Source organism: Corapipo altera, unplaced genomic scaffold, assembly GCF_003945725.1.
Source record: "Corapipo altera isolate COAL_440 unplaced genomic scaffold, ASM394572v1 45, whole genome shotgun sequence".
NCBI classification, from domain to species: Eukaryota; Metazoa; Chordata; class Aves; order Passeriformes; family Pipridae; genus Corapipo; species Corapipo altera.
The window spans coordinates 3,827,863-3,845,994 of record NW_020884877.1 but is presented as its reverse complement, the minus strand read 5'-3'; the positions used below and the strand labels follow the sequence as shown (position 1 = coordinate 3,845,994).

At 42.9% G+C, this 18,132-nt stretch overlaps 1 protein-coding gene across 1 annotated transcript in view; it reads left to right on the top strand.

The window, feature by feature from the left end:
• TMEFF2 (transmembrane protein with EGF like and two follistatin like domains 2) overlaps positions 1 to 18,132 on the top strand; it is a 127,553-nt gene that overhangs the window by 105,964 nt on the left and 3,457 nt on the right. Inside the window, exons 8-9 of the mRNA XM_027636862.1 lie at positions 13,165 to 13,288; positions 14,823 to 14,981. Coding sequence (XP_027492663.1) covers positions 13,165 to 13,288; positions 14,823 to 14,981 — 283 coding nt within the window. The remainder of the gene's footprint in view (positions 1 to 13,164; positions 13,289 to 14,822; positions 14,982 to 18,132) is intronic.

Sequence of the window (18,132 nt, the reverse complement as noted above, 5' to 3'; positions counted from 1 at the left end):
GTAAAATTCTGCTGGTGGTAGAATGGCCATTGAGTGTAATGGCTTTGAGATTTCCCCACGTGGCTTTTTCCTGCATTTTTATTCTTACTAAATTTTCCATTTCCCAAAATTGCCCTTTCTTTTCCATTCAACTTCTCCCACTTTCAATATTAGCTTTAGGAGTGAGCACTGAGTTAAAATACCAAACCCTTTATTTGCGCAAATGCCATCTTTACAGCTCGCTTCTGTGGCACTTCTGTAAGACAATAATAACAGGTGCAGGTGTATAAAAATAGTAAAAGCAGGTATTCATTTATTTTAAAAAAATAAGTTCTTAATAGACTTTTCTGGCTGTGCTGAAGCACATTGGAAAAATGGGCTGTGTGACCAGTGATGAGTCTCAGGACCTCTATGGCGCAGAGAAGCTGTTCTGTTCTTGATGGAAAGACATAGCAGGGCAAGCTTTGCACTTGCTTCTGTCCTGTCACATAAGGGGAACCATGGGGTCTGAAGAGTTTGATGGGAGGTGGACAGGCAACCAGAGCCCATTTGCAGTTCACTTACTTCAGCAGGCAGAGTCTGAGCTGGGTCTATGGGGAAGTCAATTCAAGGACATTGTGCCTCTGGAAGACTTTGCAGTCAGCAGACAAGGAGAGGTGAGGGCTTCATAACAGTGTCTTCAGTGCAGTGTGCGCCCTGGAGGGGTCTCTTCAGGCTACGGATAGATACAAAGTATGTTCTACAGCACTGGGTGGTCTCCTTTCTGCATCTCAGAGATCAGTTATTGCCTGATAGACCTTTGGCACTGGAGAAATAGGCAAAAAGCTTGCATTTGTATGGTGAGATTGAACGCTTTTGATGCAAACCCAAGAAGATGGAAAGATTTGAGCTTTGTCCTTCCACTGCAGAGTTTCATGACAGATGGGAAACTGTATCTTTGGTAAAATAGGTAAAGGAATATTGCAGGTTTTTCTGAAGTGATGTTTTATATTGTTTTACCATTTCCTCCCACACTTAAAATTGGGAATAGCAAGGGATATCTCTCCAGCTTCAGGTATGGGAAAGGAAGCATACTAAAATCGTGATTACCGAGTAGGAATTTCTAACATATAGTCTGCTAAAAACCAATCCTCTGAGCAACCACAAGAGATTTTAACAACAGAACTGAGCAGATACAGAAAGTAAGGTTGTAAACTGTGTGGACCCATTGCCATCAGAGTTTTACAGTGCAGGACTCAGGGGAGATAGGGTGACTAAAAATAGAGTCAAACCAAGCAGGATTCATCCCTCAGCAAGTGTAGTTGTTTGCTTTGTGTGGAGGAGTGATCATGGTTTTGCAACATGCCAATAAAATGTTTCTGAGCGTAACAAAACTTTTCTGAATAGCCCGAACAAAAGCAGTGAAAGCATAGCTGAAACCATGCTTTTAGCCAACAACAGACATATCTCTGAGTAGTCACAGGCCATATAGGGTCATGCTCTGGCAACTGAAATAACCAGGATATTCACAAGGGATTTGCCAGGCATGTGATTCAGGAAGTATACAAAAATACCACATATAGGAGTCAAGTATTTTTATTTCAGTCTCCTATTTTCTCACACACACTTCCCCCAAATTCTGCAGCTCTTTCTTTGGTTTCCTGGATGAATTCTCTCAGGCAGCATGTTTTTACAAGCACAGATGCTACCTTGGGGAAAAAAAAAAATAAAAAGAGGGAAAGGAGCCAAATGGGTGTCACACTTTAGCTTGGCAGCATCTTACCAACATGTGCCCCAAAAAAAAGGAAAAAAAACCCACTGCTTTTAGTAATCAAAACTGAATATAAAATCAGTGCAAAACTAGGGCTGTAAAACCTTGAGATTGTCAAAAGGACTGAAGGAAACACCTTGTAGCCAAAATGACATCCCTGACCTACTTGTCTGCGCTGTCACGTACCTGGGTAACCTTTCTCTCTCCATGCCTTGCATCAAACCTCTCTGACAGTTTTGCCATTCATACTTGCTTTCAGCTGAAATTTTTCAAGTTTGTTTGAAGTGTGCAACCAAAAAGTAAAGTCTCATAACATCCTGCTGGCAGGCCTAAATGTACTTCGGAGACCTTTTCAAACATTGCTCCTCTGTGGAAAACAATCCATTCAATCCTGGAGTTCCTACTGGAAATTAGGGGACAGCCTGGTAATTGGATTAGGGTGTGCTTTTATTTGCAGCAGTTTCTCAAAATGAAGCTCCTGCTTTGTTTCATTGATCACCTGCCTGATCTTTGTGACAGTAAAAGCCACACACAGAGCTGAAGGGGCCAGGAGGGATGGAAAATGCATCTTTGTGTTATGTAAAATGTGCTTGTTCCTCTGAATATGATCAGGTAGAAACAGGTCATAAGTGAATCTCCATACAAACATGGAAGCATCCTTTGTTAATCCACAGTTTAAGTGCTTAAAAGCAATTTTTATCAGTGGAGTCCTTAAAATTTGGAAGGGCTGCTAGTTGTATCAATACTTAAATTTCTGCAAGCCACCTGCATAGGTGTCAGCTTCAGGACACTTGGATTGAATGTGTGAATTGGAGACCTTTGGAGTCTACATTGTTGTAGGGATTGAAAGGAAGAGGAAAAAACTCTGACTTACACATTTCCATAGAGGGGTTGGAAATACCAAATTAAGTTTACAGGTGTAATCCCAGAAACACTCCAAGCTCAATCATATTTGGTGCAAGAGTTAACCTGGCAGGAATTACAAAGACATAATTTAGGGCACTGTCATGCCCTGTTTTACTAGTCCTCCAGAACAAATTGGCAACAAAATCATTGTTTGTAACTCTCTCCCAATCTAGCATTTTCTTCCATCAGAACATATGCATGTTTTATCCCCCTGTGTTTATGAAAGATGTCTTTAGACAGTTCAGTTCCCATATAGCCCTTCTGAGCAATACAACAGCAGTAGCTGGTCACAGCCTGCCCTAGTGTGAGCCATGTTGCCAGCCAGCTATGCAGAGTCTTGCATCCTGTTTCTCCCATTTCGTCATCCTAATGGAGAAAGATGATCCATCCTAGGTGGGCAAGGAAAATCCTTTTTTTTTTTTTTCTGGGTGGGCCCCAAAGGCTCAGCCCTCCTTGAGCCCCCTGTGAGCACACCCGCAGCTGGGAGACAGAGACACTGTCAGTCGCACGACTGTCCCCCGGGGCGGCACCAACAAAATGATCTTGCTCCCTCCACACATCAATATTCTTGACACCAGTCTTAAAACTTAGGTCATGCATATCCATCTCCTCTTCAAAAAGTGTCAGAAGGATACAAAAATCCCTTCACTATTTTTAGAGCCGTAACAAAAGTATTTATCGGCTTTCTGGCACCTCATCCCATTTGTCATTCTTGATGCTATCTACCAGTTGGCAGTGGAGGATGAACTCCTCTAGAAATGCAGTGGCACATGGGTGAAGCTCCATAACCTAAGACCACAGTGACTCCTGGGAGTTTTTGTGCCTGTTGTCACAAGTGGGAAGCACCTGGCAGAGTCTCCTGACAGGAGACAGAGCCAGGGCTCGAGGGAGCAGCTCATCCTCACTTTGGTGTCTGCTCACCCTTGGGGTACTGGCAATGTGGAGGAGCTGAGGAGCAGGACCAAGCTATGAGAGAGGAGGACAGCTGATTTCTGGTGACCCCACCATCCACTCTGCTTGCCACCAGCACTCCCACACTGCCTGGTGGTGCCCAAAGACCACTTCCTTCAGCACATACCCTTGGCTGCACATCCCAGCACAAACATGAACAAGGACTGGGCTTATACATAATTCATACTGCTCATTCTACGTGGTACATGAGAGGTGTTGAGAGTCTTGTTTTTCCATGCACACATTGCCAACAGGAAGCTCTTCCAGCTCCTCCATAGCACATACCTTGAGGCCTGGCATCGGGTGGCTCTTTAATGTGCAGGTAACGTGTTCATCGGCCTCGTGCCACAAAATTGGGTTGTTTTCCTAGCACTGTTGGTTTTTAGAAGGCAATGTATTCAGGTTGAAACTTTGCCCACATACCATCTGCTTCAGCCTTATCTTTCTTTGACAAGAAAGCTGAATATATAATGTCCAGTTGGCTTTCCTGGTGTTACATAAGGTTGTGGCTTTGTGTTAGGTTTGCAGTTTCAGAGCTCCTCAGCAGCTCTTGCAACATGCTCCTGCTCTTATTTTCAAGTGGAAAATCAGTGACAAAAATCAATACCATCTTCATAGCTATAATGAAGGCTGTGACCCACAGCCTTTTTTAGGGTGACCACAAGCTTCCATCATATGTCTGAGGCCTATTCGCAAATATTGATTGGTATTGCAGATTATCTGTAGCCATTTCATATGAAATCTTAAGGTCTTGCAGTTTTGCTCTCTGCACACAGGTTGGTATCAGAGGTACAGCTATAAATCACAGGACCTGCCCAGAGACACTATTGATAGCCAAGGTGGCCAAATTATGAAAATCAGGTGTTTGGGTGTTTTTTTTAAGCTGCTTAAGGAGGATGGTTCTCAGACAGCTCCCTGTAAGTGAATGCACTGCTTTGGAGTTGCAGCAGACTCTGTTTACTTGAAGTGGGGAAAAAAGAGTGGAACCTTCATATGCAAATGTATGGCATTTGGAAATGTCATATAGCTGCATCTACATATAAATAAGCCACTCTGGAGTGCTGCACTAGCCAGGCTGCTTTGATAGAGAAATTGCATAGTAGGCACACAAAGCAGAAACAGCAGGATGCCACTCAGTCAAGTTGGGGAGTTTTGTTCCTTAATCACCACTTAACTAAGTTAACTAATATTGCTGTGTCGCTGTGTGTTAGACCGGGAAGGGTCGAATGGTGTGTTGGTGCTGCTTGGGGCTGTGCAATAGGGACAGTGGTCTGATTCCTGTGCCCCAACAGATAGAGCTGAACACAAAGATATTCCTTTGGCAGTATCCCTCCCAGGCAGCCTCTGCCTGCTCTGTAGATCCATGCCTGCTTTCTCTGAAGGAGCATCTTCTGCTGCTAGCATCCACGTACTGGTATGTTATTTCAATCCCTGTTTTATCTGGTATTAACAGTAAATTGAAACTCTCAGGCATACTTTTTCAGAAGGGAGGACACATAGGGGAGCCCTGGTCTGGTTGCCCCTGTCCATTTTTGACCCCTTCCAGCACTGCCACTAATGAGTAGCTGGAGGATAGGTGGATGGGAGGGAAAACAAGCCGTGGGCTGAGCTCTTGGGAGGAATTTCTCACAGAGGGGTGACACCCGCTCCCGTAGTGCTGCACAGTGTGTGATGGATCCAGCATCGCCCCTCTGCCTTCAGGCACACAGCTTAATTGGAGGGAACCTCACAAATCTCCAAACTGACACCAACTCTTTTTCAACACAGAATTACAATAATAATAAGGTTAACTCATCCTCTAAGGGCTCTGTCATGAGCTGCCTAAGGAGATCATACGCAAGGAGATAAACTATGACTCTGTTTCTTTACACGGCTGGTTTCTGAAGGGAGGGGGGATGCTGCTCCCACAGGGCTGATGGCATCCCTCTTAGACAGGAGAATCTGAGTGAAGGGAACATCAGCAGCGTGCCAGAAACAAGGACTGGCTGAGTTAGCACAAAGAAGGATTTAATCTATTCTAAGAATGGGGTTAACGCAGAATTATTCAATCCTGACACAAAAGAAGGAAGCACAAACTGTAAAGGCCCCTTTACCCAGGGCTTTGGTAAATCCACAATACAGCTCTGCTGTATTAAATCACAATCCATGGTAATGATTGCAGGCCTCAAGACCGGCCCCCCGCAGTGGCTGAGTTAAAGAGCTCTGCCTGTGTACTTTATCCACAAGAGTACTGAGAGATGGCTTGGGGACAGCTGACACAGAGACAACACGCAGAGCTGGAGACCTTCCAGTCTCCTGGACTGGGAAGCAGGCAAGTGCCATTCACAGGCGGCAGTGAGCCGCTCCATGAGGCTGCTGAAGGAAGAGCTCAGTGCGTCATCCTTCTCTTGATGTCCTCAAATTAAGTGTGGAGAGCAGCATCAAACAGCAGCGACCACTGCTTTTACTGGCAGCCTAGGTCGGGGTGAGTGGATGAAACGTGGTGGCAGAGAAGTAGAGGAGGTCAGACAAGGTGAGGCAACAGCCTGCCTTACCTCCCTGAATGAAACAATCACCCCAGGGAGAAGCTGAGTCTAATGTGAGCACCTGAACACTGAGAAAATGCTGGATTGGAGCAAGACATTAACCCATATGAGGTTTTGGGTTTTTTTCTTTCAGTTTAGCTGGGTGTTCCAGACACGTGAGCAGGGTTGCCACCCTGTACTTGTATCGAGGTGCTATTTTGGTGGTTGTGTTGCATCTTGTATTGCAGTAGCTACTTGGTAGCACCTCGTCGTGTGCAGGAGCCTCGGCTGCTAGGGAGCTGTACAAGTAAGGCATCTGTGAATACAAGTGGACAACAGGCACTAAAAAAACAAATGAGGGTTGAAAAAAGGTTCGGTTTAGTTTTGAGCAGACAAATGGTCTTGTTATGTGCAGGAATATGATTAACGAGTCACTTGATTTCAGTCAGTCTTCTCAAAAAAGGAAGATGTATTCACAGATGTTGTAAATAAAAGCGTTTCTTGATTTCAAAAATTCAGTGATAGCTTCAACATATATAGCATAGCCCACAGATATATGCTGACAAACTGAAAGTATTCTGTTCTCCATTTGAACATCTGGGGATTATTAGTGTCTTAATTCATTGGTTTCTATTATTAATTATGGCAGCAGGCTGAATAATTACGATACATTGCTGCAAAGACAGAGCACAGTATTTTTTTTCGAAGTGCACTAGGACATCTTGCCATCATCTCAAACATAAAAAGCCCTAGATTATTTTTAAAAAAGGAAAGTGGATGTTATCTTATTCCAGGGAACTCATTTGCATAGGGACATTTAAAATTAATAAATTACTGTGTTCAGCAAGCCTATTTTGTGCCTGAGAAAAGAAGTGAATGTAATTTAATTCAACAAGTTCCATTTCTTTTTTTCCTCTTGGTGAAGCAGCTAATATGGGAAGGGTATTTTTTTGTGCAGTTTATGTGGAAAGACTAGCTTCAAGTTTGTACTTGGAGTGGCTGCAGGATGAATTTAGGCTCAGGCTGCAGCATAGTGGTGCCAGACAATTTCAGCTGACATTTGGTGTCTCACTTTCCACTTGCTCTCAGGGAGAGTGGGCTGGTGAGCTCCCTCTTAAGCGGCAGCAAGCACTTCCTTCGGAATTTTCACTCAACGCCCACCCAAACAGTGATTTTCAGGCGAGTTGCTTGCACACATTTTCTTCATTGTAGAGAGATGCTCTATATTTGTAAAAGCAAGGTTTTAAAAGAAGGGAACATTAAGATAATTAATAGGCTGGCCCTGAGCAGCTGTGGTGTGGCTGTGCTGGTGCACAGCAGGGTGGCTGCTGGCGGATTTGTCAAACACAGGGTGCCTGGAGCTGTTGAGCAAAGACTCGAGAGAAATCTCTTTTCTCTCAGAGAGAGACCAGAGCTGGATCTGAGCTGGGATTTATCATGGTGGTTCTTCATTACAAGTGACTAGGAAGCCTGCTTAAGGACTTCATCCCTAAGTTGCTGTGGGACCTCAGTTCCTGTTGGATGCTGTTAGAGAGGAGGGGAAGTACCAGCAAACCTGCTAAAGCAATTCTGCACTTTCAGAGGGAGCAGCACACTTACACCCTCCTCCTGACTTTGCAGAGCCCTTGAACCCTTCCTGCAGACATTCCTGAGCTGAGAAAACTGCTTTTTACCCCAAAAGAGCAGCAGTTCTGACTCCATGTGAAGACTGCAGATGAGTAACATAAACTGTCCTTAGACTCATCCACAAGATTCAGATCCCCACCCCTAGTCAATCACTGAAGCTCTTCCACAAAACTCAGGGCATCCCTTACCTTTGCTCCACAGGTTGGTACTCTCTGGACCTTTATTTTGATTTCAAATACGAATTGCACAGCAAGTCTCTATCATGCAGAGCAGAAGGGCTTTGTTAAGTAAGGTCCCAATGCTATGCTCTGTGGCCTACCTTGGGAGAGCTGACAAGGAGGTAAAAGGAGGGGGGGATATGCTTCCAAAAGAGGTTGGGAAGGTTAAAGACACAGATTTGACTCAAGAATCCCTTTCCCCCTTCATAAGTCCTCTGATAATGTGATGTGGAAGGAGTCATTACTTCAATATCAGCAAGAGCTTTCGTCTGCAAATTTGACTGACCTCAGAGGTATTAAAAGATTAAATTATTATGTAAGTCAATTCTCCTTAACCACTTTTGCCAATGAGATAGGTGTCAAAATAGCTTCTGCTGCACATCATTCACTGTCTTATCCCTTATTTGATGAAATATATGTGTATATATGTATTTTGAAGCCTTCCCTTGGTCCAGTGATGACTGTACAGTAGATATTAACACTGTACATGAGCCAATATTTTCTCATATGGGCATAGCCTAATAGTTATTATTTCCAAAGCTCCAACATTACCTGCTGTGCATCAGCCAAAATGCTAGTGTAAGAATTTATAGGCTGTGGCCCTCTGCTTTCCTTGCTTGAAATCACCTAGAAAGTCTGACTGATTCAAACATGAAGAATGACAGAGTTATCAGGCCTGCAGAACAAATTGTTAAGTACCTGGCAGTCAATTTTTGGATATAAGAATCCTATTTTTGCCTAGATTTTTATTTTAATTTCTCCAAAGTGGATTCTAGGAACTTATGTCTGGAAAGAATTTTCTGGGCACTCTAGACAGTACTTCATGTAATCCTCATCAAGGACACTAATGGATTTATTCGTTTGTCAGTGGCACTGCTCCACATGTTCAGTTGTGTAACAGAAGATCCACACTCAGATGGGAGCTGGGGAACTGGTGAAGGCTTCCCAGAGAAGAGTTTGGCTGCCTTGTTTTCATCATTTGCAGGCAGACTGTTTCAGATTTTGAATTTCAGCTTTCACTGGAATCCTAATGGTGTATGTTCAGCTTCCAAAGGCTGAAGGAAAGTCATATAGCTAAACCAGAATTAAAAATAATACAAGATATATTTGAAATAATTCTTCCACTCCTTAATGGAAGGCAGGAACAGCCATAGATATTAAGGAATTTAGACAAGATAGTTTTAAATAATTTGTTTAACATTTCAGAAAACAATCCATCAGGAAAAGCAAGATCACTGAGTGGGTGGTCAGTCACACCCGATAACTTTTTAGGATCCAGTTTACCCCAGCAAAACAGCTCATCATCTCAGCATCTGCCTGCCATCCACTGAGAGATTGGAGAGCAAGCGTTCAACTGGGAGACTCTTCCAGTAAGCAAGATGATGATAAGCTGTTTCAGGCTACACAAAGTAGTGTCTGACCTCAAAGCATTTAAAAATAATCTGTTTTGACTAATGTGTCTTATATGATAGGCTATCATGTCATGTGCTGGCACTAACAAAAGATGTGAACAATATGAAATGTCAGGCTAGGCTGAAGATGCAAAAAGTGTTGCAGAAATGCAAAAGGTGTTGGCTTCATCAACACTGGTGTTTTCATTCTGAAAAGTGCTTCAAGAAAAAGATTTATGAATACAATTGATCTGGAGGGCGAGAGTGAATTTCTTTTTTGAAATAAAAAGGAGACGCATTTTGAGAAACATGACAGGAATTTCTTTTGTCCAGAGATAGGAGAGACTGACCCAGTCAGCCCAATTTTTATCTTAAGTCTTTACAACTAGCTTCTACCCTGAGTCCTATCCATCACAAGAAAGGTACAAATCTGTCCCTTTGGTGCAAATAAAACCTTCCCACATTGTTGCCAATAACAATGCAGCAAGTCTAATCTTTAAAGAGGAGCTCTGAATTTAACATTACTGAAACCTAACTAACTTTGAATTTGGCCTGTGTGATTCCTTTATGCATACTGATCTGCTGTGCTTGGAAAAAAGTGGGTAACTTAGTATTTAAGCTTTGCTCTCTGTAGGTGTAAGGTTGGTGTGGTAGAGGGGCTCCTTAGTTTAGTGACACTATAAACTGATTAGTGCAAATTGCATCCAGTACTGAATTTATAAATAATCCAGAATTACAATAAGGGTGAAAATCTTAATTTATTTAATTTAGTGTTAATTTTTAAAGATATGTGCAGTTCTTACTTGCTTTATAACTTCTATATGTTTTTTATTTATATCCTCTCTTTTTAGGATTGATTTATAGTTCTTGTTTCATGGTGATGCATTCATAAGAGTTAGTATCATATCAACAGCTGTATTACTGAAAAGTGCTCAGATCCTTCAGAAATGAGAGTAGTCAGTTTTAATATGAAGAGACTTTTAAAGCATGTCTTGGTATTCGGGTCTCTATATTGAATCTGAGAAGATGGTTTTTGTAATGAGAAAAATAACCTGTTTTGAGGCAGGGAAATATTGTGTGTGTGTTCAAGATGTGCGGAAGAGGGGAACAACTTAGTCTGAACTAAATGATGCTTTTATTGTGATCTGTATTTCAAATAACCAAAATGGCAGATCAAACTAAATATGCATTTCCCCCCCCCCCTTGCCTTTATGTTAGATCCCTAACTCTTTGAGAGGAGTCATCAGTCAAAAGGAGAGACTACAGATAATTTGTGTCTAAGTTTTGTGATCTCTTCCTAGCCAGCTGGCAAGTGTTCCTGTATGAAGTGTTTATCCTATAAATGCTAGCAAACTTTTGGCCATCTCATTTTTGATTCATTAAACCATTTTCCTTTGCAATATTGTGCTTAGAGGTATAATTACAAGTTCTGCAGGATCTTAGATTTACTTTAAAAGTGTGCTAGAGATCTTTTTTAAAGAGAACACAGTTTCTACCCACATGATTGCCAGAAGAGGAAGAGCTCATTCCTCTTCTTACCAGTCCTACTGCCTACACACAGTGAGAGCATCTGCAAGTCCTGGTCCCCCTTTCAAGTTCTAGCAGATGAGTCTGCCCTGAAAGTAACAATTTCCATCCATGTTGAAGTATGCCTTTAAAAAAAAATTAAACCAAATGGTTTCATACCATTTTAACAACACTGCTGGCTCATCTGAGAGAGGAGGGATTCTTGCATTGTGTGGTGGTGGTGCACACACATCACAGAGATACCTCAGTAACTGTGAAGGAAGAATCAGAGATACACACACACACACACGTGACCATCTTCTGTTCTTCAGAAAGGAAGCAAACTTCCTCTTGGTAATGGAATATATGAAGGAAATGGCATTATATTTTCCACAACAGAAAAAAATGTGTATTAATAAGGATCCCACATTTCTTGCTGCAGTTTTCTGGGCAGAAATAGATTTGAATGTGGGCCATAGCAGAGGTCTAGCACACCCAGAAACCATCAGGCATGGTGTGTAGGTGATTACTACATGGGTATGGAATCCCACAAGTCCGGAGCACATTGGGATCTACATGTGTGCAGTGGGCAAGTCCAGTGACACAGATCACGCACATTTTTCCTGTCTAGGAGGATTTCCAGGAGGAAAAAGGAACATGCATGAAGTCCTGCTGGGATGATAACTGTGTATATATTTCACATGCTGATACCCAGTGTCTCACCTGGAGGGCAATCGGTAGCCAAAAATGTTTAGCATCAGACCAAATGGACCTCCTCTTCCCACCTTTCTCCAGTAGCAGAAATTCCTGGGCAAGCTCTCAAAGGAGATTGTACCATGGCTATAACAACATGCCTCCTGTCAGGCCATCCTGTCTGTGCCGTCCTAGAGACAGCTGTCAGCCTCAAGCCCAGGAATCCTCACTGTCCTGTGATGCTCCTGCGCTGTGTGGTCATTAACAACCTCATACAGGTATCCCAAAGTAAGCAGGGAACCAGGAGAGGCAGATGAGTTTGGGTTCAACATACGTGCATTTGAAAAGATGCAATGATGGTCCATAGTGCAGAGGTCCTGAAAATCCTAATGATGAAAGAGAAGCTAATGCTGCCTACAGGCATGTAGAGGTTGCCCGTCATCCTCGTTTGCTGGGAGCTGGTCCTTGCCTGTTTTCACATAAGGACAATATAACCAACTTTATTAGTGCAAACAGTTAGAGACTCTTACAACTCTCCTTGGACAGCTGCAACAGAAAAGAAATTCATTACGAAAATCTGAATCTTGGATCTGCTGCAGACACTTTTCCCAGAGGTGGGATAATACCTAAGCATGCCTGCTGCCGGCACGCCTGGCTCAGAGGCAGAACACAAATTGCAATTGTTTCATAACACTTGGGGACTTGCTTTGGAAGATATAACTGCTTCAGCTTATTTGTGTGCAATCTACATTTCCTTAGACATTTATTGTGAGATTTCCTTCTTCTGTTTTTAATTAATCATGGGTAGATGATGCTACCACAGAAAAAGGATTTTTGCCATTTGAGATATTGTAAGTATTGGTTAAATTTGGCAGAATTTGCCAAAATTACTCAGATTAATTAATACCTCGATGGCATAAAAAAATCACGTGAGTTTATGGCAAGTAACACTCCATGTTTCAGCCTGTGAAGCCTATGTTGAGCACACATCTGTTTCAAAACTAAATGAAGCCTCCATCTTCCTGGCTACGGGGAGGGATTTTCCAGGATTTGTAGTCTCAGTGACTATTTAAGTGCTGCAGAAGTAGGCTCAGAATGTCAAACTAGTTTAAGGGTACTGAGTGCTAAGGGATATGGAGGAGGCCAGTGAACTCTGGGGCACCGCTGTGCAGACTGATGATAAACTTCAGCTCTGGACTCCCATTCTACTTGAGCCATAAAATTATCTTTCTGCATATGTTCTATTGAATGACCAAATATACTGTAATGGTATATGACATGCAAATGTCCAGAGTCTCTCTCCTAAGCTTACCTGGTTTAAGGAGACACTCCATAACGAACAACAGAAATGATCAGGTATTTTTCATGTGCTATTCTGTCATCAGTTTTTGAATAGTCAGATTATTTTTTCTCGTGTCTCATTTGCTGTAACTTGACAGGAATTAGAAAAGAACAAGAGAAACCCTTGCAAAGCTTTGCATTAGCCAACTTCTTTGAAGGTGCAAACCCTTGCTATTGCTTCCCATGAACAACATCTTTCACATATTGTTCTTCTGATTTTCCTTTCTTTAATAGTTCTTCCCACCATTTCACCTTATCCTACATTGTCAGGTTAATGTTCCCTTCACCTGTGTTCACAGAGAATGCAAATAAACTGGAAGAAAGTGCAAGAGGGATCTACATCCCTTGTCCAGAGCATTACAATGGCTTCTGCATGCATGGCAAGTGTGAGCACTCCACGAACATGCTGGAACCGTCTTGCAGGTAACCCTTCTACCAAGGAGGGAAGGCTACAAACATGGAAATATTGGCTCACAGAAACACCTAATGTAGATCAACTGTGGAAAATACTGGCAACCGTGGCCCTTTGTGCTACAAAATCCACTAGACTTAAATTATTCAACGAAGTCCCTATTGTATGTGGCAAAAGTATATTGAGTTATGCACAATGTTAACTGACTGTAGCCTTCAGTTATATTTAGATGTGTTTTTAAAAGCCCTTCACAAAGTGCTCAGGCCATTGCTAGGTGGCCTCCTCAGCCTGAAGGAGGGGAGGAGTGCCACCAGGGATATGTCCCTGCTGTGGCAGGAGTGATGCTCATGAGGCAGCCGTCTGGGGCAAAGGTGGCTGCTTCATGTGGGAGGTGATTTTGGAGGAGTTTAGGGTAGGGAGGAGGAGTACAGTGAAGCACGTGCTTCTGCAGTGAATGCCTCCCTGCAGAGGTGCAGATACTGCTTCTGAAGTCCAACCAGTGTTCTGGTGGCATGGAAAGCACTGTTATGCATGAAGCACCATTTTCCTGAGAAGCTGGACTGGGAGAGCAGAGATAAAGACCAGACTTGCTCCCCAGGGCAGATTTTCAAACCAGTTTCTCCCAGCTCTCACGAACAGCCAGGGCACATTTTACTCTTTGCAGCTGCTGTGTTTTTAGGTGCTCCATTCAGCTGGAAAATGTCCTTTCCTCAAGGTGCTGGCAGCTGTGGGAATGCAGGAGAGGAAAAGAGTGGAAGCTCAAGGCTTAACCCATCAGGGTTAGCACTCCACTGAGAGATCTGAGAGGAGCCCAAGCCATCTGTCTCAGTCCCTTACCATTGCTGCTGCCACTGACCTGGATTTTTGCATCTTCTTGCTTGGGCTTTTTAGGGGAAACAGGGCAAGAGCTAAAATTAGAAAAACACTGTTTGCCCCCAAAATCACAGAGTAGAGTGGAGATGTCAGGCTGCAGGATGGGAACTGGTGAGCAGCGCAGCAGGCGGCATCGGGGTGGATGGTTGCAGCATCAACAGAGGGGTTTTTTTATAGCAACCAGACGAAATGTAAATGATGTATCCACTTTCAGGAACATCTAATCACATTTCATATGGAGCTTGGATGATTGCTTATCACCTCCTTAGGGGTAATCTGCATAAGGAGCCACAACTAGATGGCTTTTCACCCTCCCCCACCTCCCCAAAGAAAGGGAGAAATCTGAAATATGTTGTGCAAGGAACTAAATGGGTTCTTATTACAATGTACAAGTAGTTCCACTTGATACCAGTTATGTCTTGGTCCCCTGGGCACCTCCTGGCACTCTGTGGTGTTCTTCACTCTCATAGACCTTGGTGACACTGAGGACCTGAAGTCTTCCCTCTGAGAGGTTGAGCAGGCACTAGTACTCTCTCTGTGGGAGTCCATCCTGCAAAAAAGCACATAAGCTTATGCTTAGGCCACTGATTTTTTTTTTTTTTTCAGGTATAATTTTTCCAGCATTCTTTGAAAGCAGCAGGTATAACCAGAAAAAAAATATTTTTTTTTCAGATGTGATGCCGGCTATACTGGACAACACTGTGAAAAAAAGGACTACAGCGTTTTATATGTGGTTCCAGGTCCAGTACGATTTCAGTATGTCTTAATAGCAGCTGTGATTGGAACCATCCAGATTGCTATCATCTGTGTTGTAGTCCTCTGTATTACAAGGTCAGTATCTCTGGTACTTTGCAATAGAAAAAAAAAAACTTTTGTTTTTCATACTGTGTGCGCTGATTATACAGATTTCTGTAGTGACACTACTGATAACAAATGCTATTTAATTCACCAACAAACAGGAGATATCATCTGGTCCAGCCAACCAGTGCTGCTTCATTATTATGACTGAATTTTTACTTCCATCTTAATCAAACTTAGGTAGCAGCGGTGCCTACAGCAAGTGAAGTTTCCTATTTTGTATTCAGATAGTTGGACAAATATTGTTCATATAAATAAGGGGAATATAAATGCAGCAGCTGGATCAACACTTAATAAAACTAATCATATCTCCATCTGGTTTCCTTAAGGGCCCATTTCCTTAGTCCTAATCAGGCAAAGCATACAAACTTTTAAGCCTGTTTGCAACCCCGTTGATTAAATGATTTCATTAGCCTTGTGTGCATGTTCAAAGGCACTGCACATGTTTTAGGGTCTTCACTAGGTGGTGGCACACCAAGCCATATGTGATGTACTTGTTTGGGGTCTTTTAAGTGCAGAGGAAAGGGTTGTGTGAATGGAAATGATCAGTTCAGAATGAGAAGGGGAAAGGCAATCCTTCCCCTCCTGCATGTGCTGCTCCCCCACTGAACTGTGTTACTCTCTGGGAGGGCTTGGACTAAGTTCTGAATGTCAGGCTTCTCCCATGAGATTAAATTAATTCAGCTAGCAACACTGATAAAATACTTTTTTACAACTAATTTTCTTTTTAAATTACAAAAAAAAAAAATTAAAAAGTCAGGTATCATACCTCTGTGTAAAATAAAATTTCTAATATATTTCAGTCCTTATGTTGCACTACCTGGCTGGAAGACAAGTGTAGCATTTGTTCCTTGAAAAGCAAAATTCATAAATCCTTTTCTGGCCTAAGGGCATAAAACAAAACCTCTTTTGGCCAAGCTGAATCCATCAACTAAATGGCAACTGCCGAATGAGGTAGTAGATTATGGTGGTATTCACAAAGGTAATTCAAACAACCAAAAATATCGTGTGTTGTGAGAGAAAGAAGGTGGTGTAGTAACTGATAATGGAACAAATGCTGTGTGTAGTTTTGTCAAGCGATTCTAGTTTTGTCACCTTGATGCAGTGAGGCAGAGCACTTTATACTTAGGAATTCAGACAGTGAGCTCTGAGTGATCTGGTACTGTAATGCAAATTACCCATCACACTGTTTTCATACAGAGACAGTACCTTTTCCCACACACTTTGAGTGAATTTATGATCTTTTGACTTTTTTCTATAATGCATGTAATTACTGCAGAGCATCCTCCATCCAGGCATAATGATTTGAGATACATTTGCAAAAATGTACTCTTAAGTGGCCTAAGAGAAATCCACATGATGAGAGACTGTTGTGGCAGCATATGCATAAGTAATTGAGTTTTTGAAGTAGTCTGCTTTGGAGAACCTGACTGTACTGGTTTGAACTCCACACCCTGAATTCTTGAAAGTGCCAGGTTCCTGGGAGAAAGAAGGGAAACTTTACTCAGAGGCCACTCAGTGGCCAAATTCTTTGCAGCTCCTTTCAGTGCAGCTTCACATGAATTTGGTGTACTGGGTCCATTTGAGCCACACAAAACTACCCTTGTAAGCTTCTAGCTGTCACTACTGTTGTTGCTCTTAAAATCTTGCCTGTACAGTGGTGCAAATCTACAGCATGTCCTCCATTGCTTGAAGGCTCTGAGCAAGTGCTGGGCGCTTTTAGGGTCATCGTTGCACAAACTATTTAATCTGAATAAATGAGCTGTGCTGCTGACATGGATGGTTTTCCTTTGCCCATTCCTCCACCTCGTGGGCACAACAAACCTGGTCAGGGGATGGACTCAGCTGAAAACGCAACCAGCAGAACTGATGATTTGTTTTTAAGTGGCTCAATTCCTGGAAGAGGTCGGCCGCTTGTCTGCTCATTACTGGTGCCAGCAATAGGAATAAGCATCTGAGGTGGAGAAGCAGGGAACCAGAGGCCAAGACATGAAACAGTGAGGCAGTCCCTCTGCCCAAGGACTTTTAGCTTAGAGGTAAGGCAAAGAAAGAAGGAATGATTAAAGCGAAGGAGAATGGTAAATAGTATAGGTATGGCCTAGTATCATAATGATTCTCAGCAGTTTTCTTTACAGCTTTGCATTTTTAGTGCTTCCCTAATGTTTAGTCACAGCAGCTTATTTATGTGAAGAAATAACTTGATTAAAAATTAATGCATAACATGTTTTACCTGCTATGAATCACATTGTGAGTAACTCAAGCTTGCGAGCAAGCTTCAGTAGAGGGAGAGCAGGCAGCCTGTGCTCCAGCACCCGCTTTACATTGATGTAACTGCTTTGTTCATAAATGAATGCATCCCCCACACAGAGCCCTACAGAGGGCTTTTGATTAAAGAGTTAAGGACCAAGGAAAACCTATCACTCAGTTTTAGCAGATGATTAAGGTCTAAAAAGCTGCTTAAATGCAAACACCTGTCTTAGGAAACCCAGCTGCACTTCAGACACAACCTACCTGTTAAGCAGTCTTGGTGTTGGTGCTTGGCCCTGGGACCCTTCCCAAGCTCCCATTGATTGGTAATGTACTGTATTACACAATTAAAACATTGGCATTTTTGGTTAAAAGATGCTTTTTCATCATCTTAATTGGAGCAATCTACATTTGAATTGATTTCTCTCGACCTTGAACTGAGCGACTGCGTAGATACTGTCAGTGTCAGTTTTGAGAAAGTGCCCGTGAGAAGCTCATCTCCTTCCTTCCAGCTGAAGCAGTTGGTATCCACCATTCTCTGTGAATGAATGGCTGCATCCCCTGGGATTGCTGACCATCCTGATCATTCCCCAGCCACCTGGTTCCTCCATGTTTCTTACAAAACCAGTCTGGTTTTGTAAGAACAAGGCTTTACCCACTCTGGCTTCCCGCCCGTGGTTCCCCAACCTTGCTCTCACGGCTGAGCACTGGGGAAAAGCAAGGCTGTGCCTTCTGCTGTAAATCCTGATCCTCTGGTGTTGGGAGGAGGCCCGGTGTGGGGAGTCACGCATGGCCGCAGCAGCGGGAGCGAGCGGTGCTGCCTCTCAGCGTGGCGAGGTGTCAGTGCACGGCGAGGTCCTGCTGTGCCTCTCCAGCT